The following is a 19,496-nucleotide window of genomic DNA, read 5'->3' as shown; positions in this document are numbered from 1 at the left end:
TTCATCCGTGTTGGGATTAGTTGGTACCTAACATATATGATTATATTCCAAACCATTCCATGTCAAACCAAAGTAAAACCAACTCATATCTCGAGGTAACAGAGGGAAGATTTTACGGATAATGCATGCGGTGTCCTTGAGGTTTGAGATTTTGCCCGAAATACCCAATTTTTTTATCCGGAAAACTATAAAAGGTCATAACTTGTGTTTACAAGCTCAAAAAGTGACGATTTTGTTTTTTCCAAATTGATCATCTCTTTTGAGATCTACGATTTGAAAAAAAAATTGTCGAGTTTGGAATTCGTGACCAAGAGATATGATCACTCAAAGTTTATTCGGTCAAAAAAACTTTGACATACAAAAACTCATAGCCAGAGGATCTAAATACGACATTTTTTTTTTCAAATCGTAGTTCTCGGAAAGATGATCGATTTGAAAAAAAATTTATTTTTGAACTCATAAACACGAGTTATGGTCTCTTAAATATTTCCGGACCAAAAAGTTGGGTATATCGGGTAAAATCTCAAACATCAAGGGCACCGCGTGCATTTTCCCTTTCTTTTTTTAAGACGAGGTTAATCGATTCTTAATTTCTTATTGATTGTTTTCGTAACCTATTGTTAAGTCCGATCTATACATTGTGACGGTAAGTTCTCTAAACGATGATTGTATGATGAAAAATGGCACACTAAAGTGGTTGCACTTCTTTCTTTTGTGAAGTAGGGGTCTTTCGATATAGTTCTCGACGCAATTTTCATCTTGGGTCATTCCTAAACCACCTCTTTGTGTTGTTAACACAAGGGTAAGGTTGCGTACAATCGTACATCCGACCCCCCGTAATTTGCGGGAGCCATTACAACACTGAGGTAATGTTGTTGTACCAGGAAGAATGAGCTAAATTTTGTGAATTTTTCTACTGATAAAACTTCAGCCATTTTCCACTTTTATAATTTCCCTCGTTGCCCCATCTCATTCCACCAAAAACCAAGACATGCAATAAATTCAATGAAAATGACAGAAGTAAGAAAACACAAACTTGTACTCCTAATACTTTAGTTTTAATTTTAAAATAAATTCTAGAATAAGACGGTTTCACAGTGTGAGACCGTCTCACACAAAAATTACAACTATTTTAAGAGTTTTCATTGACAATCAATTGAAAAAATTAGAGTATTAAATTAGAATAATTAAGGCTTATGAAAGACCCTTCCAGCTAATAAAGCAGCTTCCATAACAACTTTAATGACTTGAATAACATCATCAGCTTGACATGTACTGCCTTTGAAAGTATGTCCTCCATATGCCTTGAAGCTTTCCATGCAATTTATCAATTTGTTGCTGCACTCTTCACTTAAATAATCATCTGCATTCATCAATATTCATTCATATTTTCGATAATTATTAGCCCTCAATTTTATTTAATACGAAAAATAATACTCCCACCACACAAAAATATTCTTCCCATTTCTCTAATATATGTAGGTTATAATAGACTAACTATCATTTATTTTAAGATTCCACTATAACCTACAGTACATCGGAGGCATCTGTTGGTACAAATTGGGGATTTGCCATTTCTTCTAGGCATTATATAGTCACATGGTGGGGATTTGTTAGAGATAGACATGGCAAAGACATGACTATATTCGTACAAATTGACCTTAATGCCTCTGAAGTCTGAGGTAGGTCATGATATATAATTGGTGGTTAATAACCTAGTTTTGTAAAACTTATCACACCCTGATGGATCCAAGAGCTCCCCTTTTGATATCAGAGCCATGGTGGTAATGATTAATTGATATAGATTGATATAATTCAACACATTTTTTCTATTGTTATGAATAGAGTTAAACATTTTATTGGAAATAAAACCACTATTAAAAACAGTATCAGCAAAGAGGTTGATATACCTCAAAATCTAGAATTACGTAATAAGCGGACAATCCCCAGAGTAAGTACTAAAACAATTTATCAATTAGGTACTTTTGAAAGATTAGGTTTAAAATAAGTGGTCAAAACTAGAGAATAAGCAACCTCTCTTAATAACGAAGAGATGCGTTTGGTACAGGAAAGGGAAAGGGAATGGAATCAAGAAGGAGTAAAAGAGGGAAAGGAATGAGATAACCCCAATCATTCATGCTTGTTTGGTTGCTAGGAAAAGGGAATACATAAATCACCTACTTTCTTCTACACCACCACCAACCACCTTGACCTGCCAAATCCCATCCCAGCCTGACCGACGCTAGTGTCGGCCACACGCCCTATTGACGCCAAAACTTTGTCGAGCCGCCCATCCCCGCAGTTAGCCGCCCCTTCCATATTCGAAATCTCACACCGCCCACGCAACCACCACCAAAAAATCTAAGAAACCTTCCCTCACCCGCGAAATCACCTCCCCCGCCCATTTAAACACTAGATCTGGTGTTTCAATAGGTGGGGGAGGTGATTTCGTGGGTGGGAGAAGGTTCTCTTCGATTTTTGCGTGGTGGGTGTGTCGGTGGTGTGGGATTTCGAAAACGGGAAGAGCAGCGGTTTGCACAACTAGGAGGGTGGTGGTAGCTCCGACGATGGCATGGTAGGAGAGTCGCCGGTGTGGCGGCGGTCGGAGGGTCAGTGTGGTAATGGTTGGTGTCGTGGTGGCAGTGGTAGGTGTTGATAATGGGTGGTTAGGGTGAGTGAGGGAAAGGGATTGGGTTACCCTAGGGGGGTGAGGGGTAACAATGTAGAGAGAGTAGAGGGTAAGAGAGGGATTCTCATACCCTTTGTTTGTATCAAACAAACACACACAAAGGGAATCATGAACTTTCATTCCCTTTCCCTTTGTCTTAGACCCCAAACCAAACACACCCAAACCATGATTTAGAACCTTATAAAAGGTCAGACCATAAATGTATTCATATTGGCCTAGTTCAAGTGACTATCGAAAACTATCACATGGATTTGCCATTCCTTCTAAAACTATCGAAATGCAATTTAGGCATTTAGAATATTCAAAAAGGTTACTATAGCCAATGGATTAGTTATATCCAAACCAAAGATGATCTTATTTCAGACCAATATTAGATTTCTAGGTTATAATATTGAAAAGGGAAAAATAATTCCTATCAATCGAAGTATAGAATCTGGGTCAAAATTTCCTGATGAAATCACGGATAAAACCCAATTACAGAGGTTTCTAGGAAGTCTGAATTATATTTCGCCATATTACAAGAATATAGCTCAAGAGACAGCTATTTTATACTATGTTACTCAGACACGGATACGAAGTATCGTATCCGATACGTATCGAAGTATCCGACACATGACTTTGAATTTTAATAGATACGGGAATGCGGTCAAAGGAGTATCTTGACTATTTTTTAGACACGGATACGATACGTCTTATATATATATATATTTATTATATTTGAGAAATAAATAAAAAATATACTTTATACTGTATTTTTTTTGTTTTATACGTACAATTCTTGCTATAGTACTCAGTATAACTACCCCGTATCTCTCTCTATTGGAAAAAGAAAACCTATAAAATACACAATAGTAATTATTAACCTCCTGCCTCACACTTCTCTTTTAAAAATAAAACCTAATCTTTCTACCCACACTAGCCGCAATACACATTCTCCTTCTCTCTCTCCTTTTCCACACACACATGCAGCAGCTCTCCCTCACACCATCACACCAAGATCAAGATCAAGAACAAGAACAAGCTCTTCCTCACACCAAGATCAAGATCAAGATAAAGATAAGATCCTTTGCTACTGTTTCCACACATAAATATTAAAATATTACAGTTAAGTCGTCGTTTTTCCATCAAAATTAAAATGAAGATCAAGATGTTTCCTTTTGTCGTTGCCATGTCAGTATCGCGTCAGTAATTGGCGTATCCGATACATATCGCGTATCGTATCGATACGGAATACGCCACTCAACAGACGTGTCCGAGTATCATAGAATTTTTATATGATAGACTGAAAAAGAATGCGCAACCATGGAGCATGGACCATAATAATGCTGTAAAGAAAATCAAAAGCAAAGTTATATCTTTGCCATGTCTGTCTCTGGTAAATCCCCATTGGGATAAAATCATTGAAACAGATGACTCTGATGTAGGTTATGAAGGAATCTTAAAATAAATTGACCCTAATAATAAGCAAGAATATTTGGTCAGAGTTTATTCTGGCAAATGGAATAATGCCCAAAAGAATTATGCCACCATAGCTAAGGAAATCCTTATTACTATAGTAAAATGTGTTCTAAAATTTCAAGATGATTTATATAATCAGAAGTTTACAATAAAAACTGACTTTAAAACAGCCAAAATTATGTTTCTCAAAAATTTTAAACATGATGTTTAAAAACAAATGTATGTCGGGTGGCAGGCTCATTTAGCGCCTTTTGATTTTACGGTTATTCGGAAAAACGCAAAAATGGCAATTTGCCCCCTTAACTTTGTGCAATGGTGAAATCAGACCCCTTAACTTTCAATTGTAGCAATTAAGCCCCTTAACTTTAATAAAAAGTGAAATTCAACCCCGATTTTTAATTTTCACTTAAATCTTAACAAAAAATCATTTTACATTTATATTATACAACTAATATTACATAAAAATTATTAATTAATATAAAATTAATTATCCACCTAAATAATAATTTTACATTCATCTATACAAAATTAAAAATATGTTAAATTTTATGAACTATTCTTACATTCATAATAAATTGTCTAACAATTGTAAAATTATAAAAAAAAAAATCACTCTCTATTACAATAATATATTGTATAAAAGTTGTAAGTTTTAAAAATTAAATTTTCTAATTGATTAATTAGATTATAAAATTAATTTTTGTGAAATTTCATGAGAAATTAAACGATGGAGTTTAATTTCACTTTTAACTAAAGTTAAGGGGTTGAATTGCTACAATTGAAAGTTAAGGGCTTTGATTTCACCAGTGAACAAAGTCAAGGGGGCAAATTGTCACTTTCGCGTTTATAAAAAAGGTGAAAATAATCACCTCCCTAATTTTTTAACCAGAGAATATTTATAATATTCTTCTTCTTTTAAGAATGCTTTCTCGAGGTAGAGGTAACCCCTCTAGTAGAGGAGGCAGAGGAAATTTGTCAAACAGAAGAGGAAGAGGCTTTAAGCCAAATAATGCAGTACGGGAACATAAAGCTCATAGCTGCAGATGTATCTGGACTAGCTAAAGCCAGTAATTCACTACAAGGAAAACGCGGGATATTGACGGAATAATTCCGTCAGGAATGCCACTTATCCGTCAGAAAAGCGCATTCCTGGCGGAAATTCCGTCAGTAACGCGCGTCGCTACATTTCGTCACTAAAAACTCCTTCCTGACGGAAATTCCGTCAGTATTTCATTTTACTGACGGCTAACTGACGGATTATCCGTCAAACTGTCAAAAGGAGGTTCTGACGGAATATCCGTCAGTAATGACGGAAAAACCGTCACATGTGTCACCTGTGGTGGGCCCAAAAAAAATTTGAATTTTGCAACTGTTGACGGAAAATCTGTCAGAACTACACTGTTACCAGACAGCCCTCACTAATTGTCCGTCAGAATTAACTAAATTACTGACGGCTAATCCGTCAGAACTGTTTGGAAACAAGGTGGTTCTCACGGAATATCCGTCAGGATTGTTTTTTTTGTAGCTGCTGAAAACAGCAGCTTCTGCTCAGCCACGATGCTAATAATTGCATCGTTTCAAATCTGCGTATACAAGCCACTTGCAGAACAACATACAAGCCATTGTCGACCGCTAAGCGGGAATCCATTTTCATGTCGGCCGCAAGTGCAGGAATCAAGAGTAGCCAAAAAAAATAAAAAAGAAAATGAAACGCGATTGGAAAAACAAAGTTATTTACATAGAAAGTTTCTCAAATTCTTACAATGTCTTGCTAGTTTATTACAACTTAGCAAAGTCGTAGTTTTCTACAAACTAAGGCAAGCTAAATTTGTTAAAAGCTCAACGGACCACTACCTACAAACTAAGGCAAGCTCAATTACCTAAAGGCTGAACGGACCACTACCTACAAACTAAGGCAAGCTCAATGACCTAAAGGTTGAACGGTACTACCTCCAAACCCATGCACATCGTCTGCAAAGTCATCTCTACGATGAGGGGTAGGGAAAGAGCATGTGTTTGGGGGTTGAGATGACTGCATCTCAGCCCAAGCCTTTCGCATGGCTGTCACCTCTGCCTGAGTCTGGCGAAATTGTTCTTCTAAAGCTAGTCGAGCCGATCGCCCAGTGTTCAATTGGGTGGCAATTTCAGTAACCATGGTAAGGGAGTAAGAGGTAGATCGTCTAGCACCTTTGTTATTAGGAGGTTCATACCACACTTCGGCCCCCCTTCTCTCCGGTCCCAAATAGCCTCGATTTCCTGTCGAAGCCCTTGACAACGTTGAAGTACGACCGGTACTCATCTGGAGCCTGTCCATCTGGCTGTGGTTGACTCATCTCCTCGTTGTAAGCAGCCTGAAAAGCACAACAAAACCGTTAGAAATTATATATAGAATGAAATTAAATACAATAAATTTTATCCTTATTTCTAGAAAAATAAACATTAAATTGATTACAAAAACTTACGTCCGTCTCAGCAGCTCGAGGATTAACAAACTCGCCTTTCTTGTTTTTCTTTGTCTTTAGAAACAACTTGTACGGAGTGGCCTCTTCACCCTGAAGAAGCATGAAAAGAAGTCTATTCTCCAATCATTTATATTAACCAATTTGTGAAATCAATAAATACTATACTTACCAATTCCCTAAAAGCATCGGAGCAACTCTTCCGACCAAGAGTGTGGGTGCCCAATGCTTTCCCATCTTTACCACCCGACCTTCTATTTGCCTGATTTATTTTCGAATGTTTGGCAAACTCGGGATTTTCTGTTTCCCTATCTTAAGGTTCTCCCACCAAGTCACATGCACCCAATCCGACTTTTTCTGGTTATACTTGAGTCCATTTCATAGCCAAGATCGATGGAGTTTACATGCGTCTATTTCAAAAACGAATTATTTGTAATAGAAAAGTTGATCAGTCACGTTAACTATAGCAATAAATTATTATTGAAGAACAGAATAGGGGACTTTCAAAATACCTTAAAGTACATCCACATCATTAAACGATGTGCATGGCTCGCCTCACCCCATCTTGTGAAATACTCATCTCCGAGGCTACGGGTAAACGACCAAGTAATCTATTGCCTAATAACCTTGTCATCCTACTTGAAAAACACATTAATAATTAGAAATTCAAATATAAGTATTTAAATGATATATCTTTTATGAAAAAAAAAAATATATGATTTAAAAAAAATTTACCAATAATGATCCGGCTGAGCACGGCGCGATGAGAGAGTCACCTGCCCACCCTCTTGCGCCGATGTCGGAGTAGTAACTGGATCGTTATCATCCGTAATCTTCGCGTTCTCGTCCTCACGACGAGATCCACCACTACTATTCTCGTTCTCAGAGTGGTAGGGGTAATAATAGTGGTGGATCTCGTCGTGAGGACGAAAACGCGGAGATTACGGATGATAACGACCCAGTTACTACTTCGACATCGGCGCGTGAGGGTGGGCAGGTGACTCTCTCATCGCGCCGTGCTCAGCCAGATCATTATTGGTAATTTTTTTTAAATCATTTTTTTTTTATTAATTTCATAAAACATATATCATTTAAATACTTATATTTGAATTTCTAATTATTAATGTGTTTTCAGGTAGGATGACAAGGTTATTAGGCAATAAATTACTTGGTCGTTTACCCGTAGCCTCGGAGATGAGTATTTCACAAGATGGGGTGAGGCGAGCCATGCACAACGTTTAAAGATGGGGATGTACTTTAAGGTATTTTGAAGGTATTTTGAAAGTCCCCTATTCTGTTCTTCAATAATAATTTATTGCTGTAGTTAACGTGACCGATCAACTTTTCTATTACAAATAATTCGTTTTTGAAATAGACGCATGTAAACTCCATCGATCCTGGCTATGAAATGGACTCAAGTATAACAAGAAAAAGTTGGATTGGGTGCCTGTGACTTGGTGGGTGAACCTTAAGATAAGGAAACAGAAAATCCCGAGTTTGCCAAACATTCGAAAATAAATCAGGCAAATAGAAGGTCGGGTGGTAAAGATGGGAAAGCATTGGGCACCCACACTCTTGGTCGGAAGAGTTGCTCCGATGCTTTTAGGAAATTGGTAAGTATAGTATTTATTGATTTCACAAATTGGTTAATATAAATGATTGGAGAATATACTTCTTTTCATGCTTCTTCGGGGTGAAGAGGCCACTCCGTACAAGTTGTTTCTGAAGACAAAGAAAAACAAGAAAGGCGAGTTTGTTAATCCTCGAGCTGCTGAGACGGACGTAAGTTTTTGTAATCAATTTAATGTTTATTTTTTCTAGAAAGAACGATAATATTTATTGTATTTAATTTCATTCTATATATAATTTCTAACGGTTTTGTTGTGATTTTCAGGCTGCTTACAACGAGGAGATGAGTCAACCACAACCAGATGGACAGACTCCAGATGAGTATCGGTCGTACTTCAACACTGTCAAGGGCTTCGACAAGAAGTCGAGGCTATTTGGGACCGGAGAGAAGGGGGCCGAAGTGTGGTATGAACCTCCTAATAACAAAGGTGATAGACGATTTACCTTTTACGCCATTACCATGGTTACTGAAATTGCCACCCAATTGAACACTGAGCGATCTGCTCGACTAGCTTTAGAAGAACAATTTCGCCAGACTGAGGCAGTGGTGGCAGCCATGTTCCCATGTAAAAGGCTTGGGCTGAGATGCAGTCATCTCAACCCCCAAACACATGCTCTTTCCCTACCCTGCATCGTAGAGACGACTTTGCAGACGATGTGCATGAGTTTGGAGGTGGTACCGTTCAACCTTTAGGTCATTGAGCTTGCCTTAGTTTTTAGGTAGTGGTCCGTTCAGCTTTTAAGTAATTGAGCTTGCCTTAGTTTGTAGGTAGTTGTCCGTTGAGCCTTTAACTAATTTAGCTTGCCTTAGTTTGTAGAAAACTCTGACTTTGCTAAGTTGTAATAAACTAGTAAGACAATGTAAGAATTTGAAAAACTTTCTATGTAAATAACTTTGTTTTCCAATCGCGTTCCATTTTCTTTTTTTTTTTTTGTTGGCTACTCTTGATTCCCGCACTTGCGGTCGACATGAAAATGGATTCACGCTTGGCGGTCGACGATGGATTGTATGTTGTGTTCTGCAAGTGGCTTGTATACGCAGATTTGAAACGATGCAAATATTAGCATCGTGGCTGGGTAGAAACTGCTGTTTTCAACAGCTACAAAAAAACAATCTTGACGGATATTCCGTCAGAACCACATTGTTTCCAAATAGTTCTGACGGATTAGCCGTCAGTAATTTAGTTAATTCTAACGGACAATCCGTGAGGACTGTCTGGTAACCGTGTAGTTCTGGCGGTTTTTTCGTCAGCAGTTGCAAAATTCAAATTTTTTTTGGGCCCACCACAGGTGACACATGTGACGGTTTTTCCGTCAAAATACTGGTCATTACTGATGGATATTCCGTCAGAACCTCCTTTTGACAGTATGGCGAATAATCCGTCAGTTAGCCGTTAGTAAAATGAAATACTGGCGGAATTTCTGTCAGGAAGGAGTTTTTAGTGACGAAACGTAGCGACGCGCGTTACTGACGGAATTTTCGTCGGGAATGCGCATTTCTGACGGATAAGTGGCATTCCTGACGGAAATTTTCTGTCAGTATCCCGCCTTTTCTTTGTAGTGTAAAACTGAGCTACAAGAAATTGCTCAATGGAAAAAACTAGAACAGACGAATAATACTCCCGGTTCTTCTTCAAACCCTTCATTTACCCGAATTGTGGAAAACAATAAACAAAAAGAAGATGTAATGCTTCAGAATGAAGAAGAAAGAGTAATACTCTTTATTGACTCAAACTGATAAAAAATGGACAGAAGAGCCTTGGATACTTTATGACATGTATCTTAGCATTTATGGTTATACTATGGAAACCTATAAAACTAGACATTTCTATGAGATGATACTCTCACAAAATGGTTGTGAATGCACCCATTTTACTGGAACCAATAAAGAAATTTATAATTTCTCACAAATTATTATCCGGAAGTTTATATCCATAGAAGATTGGGATATTTCCCTTTTCAGAGAAAAAACGTTGAAATCACAGAGACTCCCGTCAAATATAATTATTGGGATTATATCCAAGCTTTCGACAAGAAATTTCTTTATAAAAATGATAAACGGAGTCATACTTGGTTTATTAAAATTAATCCAGAAGTTTATAATTCCACAATTCCAATTTGGTTGATTAAATGGTGGCGGTTTTATGGCACCTCAATAGACATTTTGCCATCAATAATAAAAAATTATTATGATGAGTGGGAAAAGGTAAAACCTGCTACCCAGAATAATCATATTATCCTAGATAACATGAGATTTATTTTATGGAATTCTCTATTCCTTGGATATGAAAAACCAGTCCAAACGCAGGTTATGACCTAGGCTTATTCTGCCTAAAGTAAAGATCATATTCTCGTTTTTGAGAAATGATGATACCGAGAAGATTCTCAAAAATAGTTAAACTGTATTTCTACAATCAATCTTTTAAAAGAAAGGATTGTTACATATAAAAAATTAAGAATTGAAGAAAAGAGGTTAAAAGACGAAAAAAGGTCTCGATATTTAGAGATTTTAGATGACGAATCTATCATGGATATCCATGAAGCCTCAAAAGAGGAAATTATCAAAGCTTACATGGATGGTCTAAAGAAGGCCTTAGAAATTAAAAGGGAAGGAAATTTATCAAAGCTTACATGGATGGTCTAAAGAAGACTTACATGGTGATGAGGAGGGTGTGTGAGCTTGTGAGGGAAGTGGAGGACAACACGAAGGTGGATGATAAAGGGACATGCGAGATGAGAGGACTAGTGGAGTGGATAATGACGAGGGAGGGAGATGATGGTCGAAGCAAGGGAGGGTGAAAACTAATGTCGATGTCGTAGTTAATAAGGGACTTGGAACATAGGTGGTATGGCATGATGAGATGGGCTTAGGCTGAGAGACGAAAAGAAGAGCTGGAACCAAGAGTTACGGATCTAGGCGGAGGTGATCTTTATTGACATTATTCAAAAGGTGAGATATTTCGGTCGCTCTGAGATTATTGTGGAGAGTGATTGCAAGGTGGTATGCTGATTAATACACAAATCATTTGTTGAGCTCTATTCCCATATGTATTTAGGGCACAAAGTCCCACATCGACGAATTAATAGTGAGGAGACATGTTTATAAGTTAGTGGGTTACATACACCCCATATCACCAATTGGTTTTAGAATTGAACCTCACTCGCTTGTGGGCTTGTTTGTCTCACTTGTTCCGTAAGCCCGCTCTCAAGGACATCAATTCAAATTCCAGTGTCATTAATATTTCACGATCAAGGGTGTAATACTCTTTGTAGTTATGAGTGAGAAGGGGAGCTTGTTGAACTCTATTCTCTCAAGTGTGCTTGGGGTAAAAAGTCTCACATCTGGAGATTAATAGTGTAATGAAACATGATTGATTATAAGTTAGTGGACTACTCTTTTTCTTTTGCTCTGTAAACCTGCGGAGGACTCAACATCATTTATGAAAGATGTCTCACTTGGTTTATTCTACAAAACTTCGTAGATGCAAAAGCCTACGTCATAAGATACCACGAGTACTTTTGATCTATATATATTCTATCCACTATGAGAATTTATAGCGTCTCAATCATTTCTTTACGTTTATGATCTAAGTAGGACATATTGCTATATATTCAGAGGTACAAATTACCTTTCATATTCTATATTTCTTGAATCAGACTGCTCTTATTTTCTTAGTCTTTGTAACATTAGCAAACGTAAAGAAATAATCGAGACAAGGAGTAAGCTAATACACCACGTACTTTTACCTAAAACCACAATAATTGTGCAAATGTTGTGTTTTGTGTGCATACATCACAAAATCGTGTAATACTATCTGTTATAACAGAAGTAAGAAAGAACTGATAAAAACAATAAAGAGACAAACGGTGTGTTAGCTAAGTCCACAGGGCAGAAGGGAGAGAGTTTTATTGATATGTGAGGAGTTTTCAGATTACAGATTCAGACGGTATGACTGCTAGGTAGAGGCTTAGAGAGTTTATATAATATTCTCTAAGACCTAATACAGAATTACCTAATAAAGGCCCAAAACAGAATCAAGGCACAAACCCAACACTATCTAGCTAACAGAAACCCCATGAGGACATAAGTGCATGTCTTAACTACCAACCACCACCAACACGGTATATATTACTCCCTTTGACCCGTTAATTACTATCTAGCTAACAGAAATCCAAGAGGAATGAGCTAATTACCAAATGATAAATGGTATAAATTGTGTGTGAATGATCAAATTGATTATTAAGTTCATTTCTTAAAACAGAAATGACAATAATTAACTGAGATACTTAAAAATGGAATAGGAAAACAAATAATCGGGATAGAGGGAGTAATGCTTGTATTATAATTAAGCTTAGTGCATAATTTCAGTAATCATGCACTAATCTATAAAATACTATTAAAAGCCTAGACTAAAATGACTCATAAAGTCCACGTAGACAAAGCCACGTAGGCTTATCAAATGCCACGTTTGATTAAAGAATGACACCTACACATAAAATTGCCAGCACCATCTATAATCATCAATCCCATTAACCCCTCAACAATCAAACATCCCATCAAACCCCGTACCTCGTATGAGTTTATGACCCTTCTTCCCGACACTAATATGACCGTAAAACAACTTACAAATGCTCATTCCGGCCACCGCCGATGGTCATCCCTCTTCAACCACCGAGACACTCCACCTTCGCACCATGGTGTACCCATATTACTCTATTCAATCATAACGTCAAGCGCCGATCGATCGCCACCCCTCATACGGCCGCCGGAAATCCCCATTTCGCCAACCCACTTGCCACTTGCCACGGTTCATCTTCGATTGTGGGTACGGTTTCTATCCGGTGGTCGCACGCTTTTATTGTTCCATCTTTTCATTTCTCTTTTTAATTTCTTCACTAAATGAAACATTGATTACGTATGGTCGTCACCCGTTTGTCTTCCTAAACCGGTTACATCCTACTATATGATTAAATTTGTGGCTTTATTGCATTCCCCCAATTCATTCTCGGTTGCCTCCCCTTCTTTTAGCTATTGCTCTAATTTTATGATTAAATTCCATGGTTTCTTCGCATTCCCCAATTCCTGCAAGTATTTTTAGTTAACTCTAGGTCGGCTAACCTTCTTAGAGCGACCATTTGTACTTTTGTAATGTTTTGTAGGAGAAATTTAGATGGAATACATGTTTTCCTTTTGTTTCATTTTCACCCGCGTTCAACGTCTCAATTTGACACTGCCTTGAATGCGGTTGTTGCGAGTTTTCAAACGGTATTACGCGGAAACTAGCTGCGTTATTCCCCCTTTAAGGTATTCACTTCGTACACTTCCGTAGACCCGTTTCTTGGGCTGTTTTTGTGGTTAATAATTTAAACTACTGCGTTCTTATATCGTACCTTGATTTGTTTATTCAGATGGTATTACGTTGATATATTGCTAACCCGTCATTGAATTTCTTTGTTGCGGTTTTTCACAAATTTAGTCCCATGCGTATAAGTGTTTCCCTAACCACCTGTGAGGTAATATGTAGTGTGAGATTAGAAATCACATCTTTCAGATTATATAGGTAGAAGAAATTGTCCCCATATATCTTTCAGGTGATGGTATTACTCTTCGTACAAATCTCTATATCGCTTCTTTTGTGGTCCCCTCCAAGTTCGAACCCGTATATAGGGTGCTTGGGTCTTAGTGAGCAAATGTAAACACTGCCGACAATAGCACCTATAATTATAGCCATGCAACGCTTGTTTGTAACTCGGATGCCAAGCATGTCGGTATGTCACCGCCCATATTTACACTATGTTAATGTAATATGATCACTCATTATCGACATGTCTAAATCAACCCACCTATCTATTAGGTTATCTTTGTCGATCCATCACCCGATATTATAGGACAAAATAATTTGGGATTAAGGCTTTATTGTTTTGGTTGTTTTTGTCTTATGGTATACGCACTGATTTTTGTCATGTTCATTTCTACAGGCATTGTCGAAGACAATCGGGTTTAATGTCTTGAAAGTTAATCCAGGGATCTCTTTGTGGGTGAAAAGAATCCCTTCACGCCATATAATCTCATTTCACTTGCGTCTTTATTTTCTTTAGAAAATTTTAAAGTTTCGAGTTGAAACATGGATGCATCTTTGTTGTTGATTTTCGCATATCCTCCTTTCGGTTTTTTATCTGCATATTGAATATTCATTCTATTTTCCTTTCATATTTATCTCCTTCCAACTTCGGCGTCGAGGTGTTTAATGTACAGATTTTATAATACGACATATAAAAAATCGATTCTAGAAATAAAAATCGAATAAAGAAGATATTAGATAATGTGGAGTAAATTTTTTTATTTTATTTTATCTTTCAATTATTGTTTACCCCATTCTCCCGATTATTTGTTTATCTTTTTATTATTATTATTTGTAAGTAGTGATTAAACACTCAATTTTCTTCTGCGTTTTTCCTTTTGTCCTTCTATGTTTGCGAGGAAACCATCTTTGTTAAGTTTGCTATTACGGTGACATATTGTATGACTAATGAAACAGTTGAGTCGTATTTGATTCACTCGTATAGTATTTCCATTATGTTATTTACCTTTGAAAAGAATGAATGAACTTTATCGTTAGGCGGCATGAGTTTACATTTTAGAACCCCTCACATTTGTACAGTCTCTTTGTGTAGAAGTGGTTGCTTGGCATGGAATGTAACAACAAGAAGCGCAATGGAACATAGTTATCATAAAAGAGGCCGTCCACGCAAGACTAGGACGACAGACGGCCTAAATTCCTCCACCCCAAGCAGCCAACCCCACCAACATTCATGTGCCAAAACATTCCAAGTAGGCTTCTTCCGCAACTTTATAGTTTCCTCCACTCACGTGTACTTGTACCAATTTTGCACATACTTCGTGATACCCTACCAAACAGTACCCTAGGTGACACTGTTACCATGTCTCTCGAACCAAGATTCGCCTTTGTAGCCGGACATTCGGCTCCAACCTCAACCGCCCGCCGCCTACGGTCAAACCATCGGCGGCAACTCACAAACAGATGTCGCAAATGCAACTAGCATCGCAAACATTTCAAATATAGGAGGTGATGAGAGGGATCGCAGCCCCATAAAAGAGGACGTTCATGCATTGGAACAACTCCAATCGCTACCGATAATGTTACCGTGTCTATCGAGATAACGACGGTCCCCGGCGCCCACGTAAAACGAAACAGATCGGATAAGTTAAAAATCTACATGACTACCGCGCAGGTGCTCACAAACCGTTTTAACATTAAACTTGAACCATAACAAAGCGGTCTGCCGCAGACTCACCCTCCGTGCCTACAATTCAGAACCGCCTAACGTATCTACCATGAATAAGGCAACAGGTACGCCATACTTTATTTTTTACAGCCTTTTGTAAAAACCGCATCTGAAGAGATGCATTTAGTAGTGGACAACACAACAAAGCAACCAGTGGAAAACAGATGGGAAGCAAACAAGCGGCAACGTAGTGAAAAGGAAGCACACGCAGAGCATGGCAAAGAACCGAACCAAGACATACTTAACAACAACAAGGATTCAAGGAACAAAACTACTTGATAGCCGAACCATGAAACAGATAAACAAGGATCAAATGAGCAATGCAACTACTTAGAAAACATGAATAAAACAAAAAGGATCAAATATAACAACGGTAATCGTGTCTTTCAAACCTAGAGCAACAAAATTATCAATAAGTTTAGTAAACTAAACAATCAATTTCAAGAGCTACAAGATCAGATTAAACTCACTAAGGACTTTCACCAAATGCCTCTCCAATTTCCTTTTTTTCCTTCTTAGGATGTTAATTGTGTTGATTTGTTATTTCCTAACAGTTTTGGGTTTATCATTTGAATTCGGGACAAGAATTTACTCTTTTCCATGAATAATGATGGTAAACTATAATTGGATCTGATTTGATATAATATAAAGTATTTGTGCTCTACAGAAAAATTTATTTTAAAGATGTTTTGTGCAGTAGATTATAATTGGGTTAAGTAAACACAAAGGAGAAGGCGGCAAAAAATAATACAAAAAAAAACCCGAGTTGGGCTTCAAAATTGGCCCAAAACAGAACAAACACAAAACCGCAACAAAGGCATACAGAAATAACCAAACACAGAAACTAAAAACAACAAGACCCGTGATTCCCACGGGTCCCAAAACTAGTTGGAACTAGAAAGTCAACATTTGTAGGGTTAACAATATCTAAAAAAATCTAAAAAAGTAAAATAAAAATACAAAAGGATGAAAAGACAAGTTACTTACCTCCTTTGGCTTGAACACAAGCATCATGCCTCATACAACAAGCATCAAGACCATCACAAGGTTTCTCCCCAGGACATCCACTATACAATAGTCCACAATACTTTCCATATCTCAACAATGGTGGCACTACATACCATTTTAAAATGAGCATAAATAATTAGCCTCATTAATATGAAATTATGTAAATATGTAATATACCACCGAACAACGAGGATCTTGGTTATGTCAAGAGGGGTCGATCCATATTGATTTTTCATACAGTAAAGTTATCACAATAAATTTGGTTAATGATTGACTAATTAGAACAACATTTATTATGATTTATGATGACTAAAATAAAAAGACACAACTTACATGAACAAAATTCGGATTCACACTTTCTACTACACTCCTTGCTCTGCAACAACAATATGGACAATTAAATTACAACGAAAATTACTTATTTATTATTCATAAATCATCATAATAATTATAAATAACCTTTTTCTTTTTTTAATACTACAATAATACATAGCAAAATAAAGTCATTAAGAGGATAATATGCATAAATTACCAATCAATAAAATAATGAGAAATTATTTACATATTATCCATAACAATTATAATCACTTTTTTTTTCAATATTACAAAAAAAAATTAATACTGCCCCCGTCACATTCATTTGTTTACCTTAATAAAATTATTTAGTGATTAGCCATGATAAATAAAAGGGCCACTCGGTGCACGATGGCGTCCTCGCAAGACGAGAACCCGGGAAAGGGTCGTAGCACAAGGGTGTAATAGAGGCAAGCCTTCCCTTGCCATTTTGGCAAAATGCCGCTTAGTCACAAGGCAACACCTTAACCGATGCGCCAAGGCTCCCCTACATCTATTGGCCATGATAAATATCACTAAAAAAACAAAAACGAGAAAAATACATAAAATTACCACTTGGACAGTAGCATCAAAGGACTGAACACCAATATTAAGAGCATTGACAGAAAGAATTCCACCAAAATTAAGAGAAACAATAATAATAATGAATAAATATGAAAGTGCTAAAAAACCTAACTTCAAGAACAAACCCATAGCTTTTTGTGTTAAAAGTTGAGCTTTTTTTTTGGTGCAGAGAAAAGAAATGAAGATTGGAGGAGCACTAAATTTTTAACAAAGGAAGAAGCAGTTTATACAGTTCACATGTATGAATATTGATGAATTATAGAGTGAACAAAATAAGTCAGAAATAAGAGAGTTAGGTGCAAGTGTTATTTATCTTTTGGTAGTATTTTTTGATGGCTATGAAGAGTGTGAGTTGATTTGTCTTGTGTTGCTCGTGACATGTTTTTGGTGGTATTAGTATACATTTTTAACAAAAAAAAAAAATATTTTTAACTATATATATTTTTCTTAAAAGAATTAAGTAATTTGTATACTTTAAGATGTTTATTTAATAAGGTTAGGCCCGTATGTTTATGATTCCGCTACATTTGCCATTTTCAAAGAATATCTACATTCTTGCAATGAAATTCTGAATATAGAGTATACGAAATAGCCTGTAAACCATATATATCAGGTTAAATATTTAAGGGTAACGGGATCGAAATCTAGAAGGTATAAGTATGACTCTCAAGCCATAATTACCTTCACAGGATTGCTCATGTATAGGCTTGACTAGAGATGGAAATGGATACGTGAGGGCCATTAGGTTGGCATGCCCAAGCATGACCCATGGCCATTCTGGCCATTTTGTATTGTCTTTATCTCGATCATTAGTTTATATATTGCATTTTAAGGTGTCTAATTCATTTGTTTGTAATTTTATATTAGCAAAATTTTTTATGAGTAATTTGATCATATATATTTATTGTGTCCACTAATCATCCCCTAACAATAATAAGCGGCAAAAATGATCTCCATTCATTTTCTTGGTTTTTATGCAAAATATAAAGATAAACAAATAATCCTATTGCAATTATTTTATTTACACTGATCATTATTATGTGATAAGATTGCATTAATTACTGGTCATAGGCCACGTACCCATACATACTTAAAGTATTTCATCTCAAAACCAATTAACAATGAGAAGAGTAATTCCTTGATTTATATACGAGTATTAAACATCTCTTTCATACTCTTTTAATATGGATCTTACATGTGATGTTTATAATGGACAAGCTCTCTTTTATCTTCACTCACATTATGCCTTGATCAACCAATCATATACATTTGATACATATGATACCAGTTTGGTTGTGAATACTCGATAATGTTATAAAATTCATTTTGGTGAATGAACAAGATGCGTGTATGTATGAAATGAAGTTGACTGATGATCTAGTATTCTAGTTGCTTTTAATCACCAATAATTGACATATTTTCTTCTTTTCTTTTATTACTAGGTAGTATCCCGCGCTTCGCGCGGCCTGTTTTAATATTTTATGATTATAATTGAAAAAAAATTATATAATTCATATATGACCTTCAATATTTTCTCTTATAATTTTTTTTCTCAAATTTAATATTTTTTAGGTTTAACTTCAATGTTTTAAAATAAAATACATAAGAGTTTTAATTAAAACTAATAAGTGATAATTAATTATGCATGATCAATGTTTTATAAATAAATTTGTGACTGGTGAAATATCATAATAATCAAAATAAAATTTATTCGAATAATACAACAATCAACAATAAGTTCTCAAAGTATATCATTTCACGATACTTTATGTCTCAAAACAATTAATATTTATTCAAAATGATGTGAACATAATTTTATGTAATTTTTAATTTTTTATGTATAACATGTGACATTTATCTATCAAACATATAGAGTTCAAACTCAACTTATTCAAATGTTTTGACTGTGTCTTGCATGTGATATGTGTCAAACATATCTATGAGAAATTTGCACCTTTTATTTTTTTAAACAATTATATATAATGATGTTTAAGAGTTTATTACCTGTAAATATAAATGGTTGAACT

At 36.1% G+C, this 19,496-nt stretch overlaps 1 protein-coding gene and 1 long non-coding RNA gene across 3 annotated transcripts; both read right to left on the bottom strand.

Moving 5' to 3' along the window:
• Positions 1–942: 942 nt before the first annotated feature.
• Positions 943–17,868, bottom strand: LOC141597226 (phospholipase A2-alpha). The gene is made up of 4 exons (XM_074417602.1): positions 17,458–17,868; positions 16,885–16,927; positions 16,531–16,656; positions 943–1,363 (listed from the first exon to the last, which is right to left on the bottom strand). Exons 1-4 carry the CDS (start codon positions 17,596–17,598, stop codon positions 1,188–1,190), a joined length of 486 nt encoding a protein of 161 aa, XP_074273703.1. The 5' UTR covers positions 17,599–17,868; the 3' UTR covers positions 943–1,187.
• LOC141595835 (uncharacterized) lies at positions 5,859–7,275 on the bottom strand. Of its 2 annotated transcripts, XR_012522310.1 has the most exons (4): positions 7,119–7,275; positions 6,779–7,016; positions 6,610–6,699; positions 5,859–6,498 (listed from the first exon to the last, which is right to left on the bottom strand). It is a non-coding gene; the product is annotated as an uncharacterized LOC141595835 (long non-coding RNA). The 2 variants fall into 2 exon arrangements; XR_012522309.1 differs by having other exon boundaries at positions 6,779–7,275.
• Positions 17,869–19,496: the final 1,628 nt, after the last annotated feature.

This window comes from Silene latifolia, chromosome 8, assembly GCF_048544455.1.
Source record: "Silene latifolia isolate original U9 population chromosome 8, ASM4854445v1, whole genome shotgun sequence".
Lineage (NCBI taxonomy): Eukaryota > Viridiplantae > Streptophyta > Magnoliopsida > Caryophyllales > Caryophyllaceae > Silene > Silene latifolia.
This window is presented reverse-complemented; position numbering and strand designations above follow the sequence as displayed.

Bases quoted from the DNA above. Each gene is read 5' to 3' on its own strand.
- LOC141597226 (XM_074417602.1), bottom strand. From the start codon at position 17,598: ATGGGTTTGTTCTTGAAGTTAGGTTTTTTAGCACTTTCATATTTATTC. The intron at 16,928-17,457 runs GTAATTTTATGT...TTGTTGTTGCAG, and splicing joins TTGATGCTACTGTCCAAGTG to AGCAAGGAGTGTAGTAGAAA. The intron at 1,364-16,530 runs GTAAGTAACTTG...TGATGAATGCAG, and splicing joins TTGTGTTCAAGCCAAAGGAG to ATGATTATTTAAGTGAAGAG.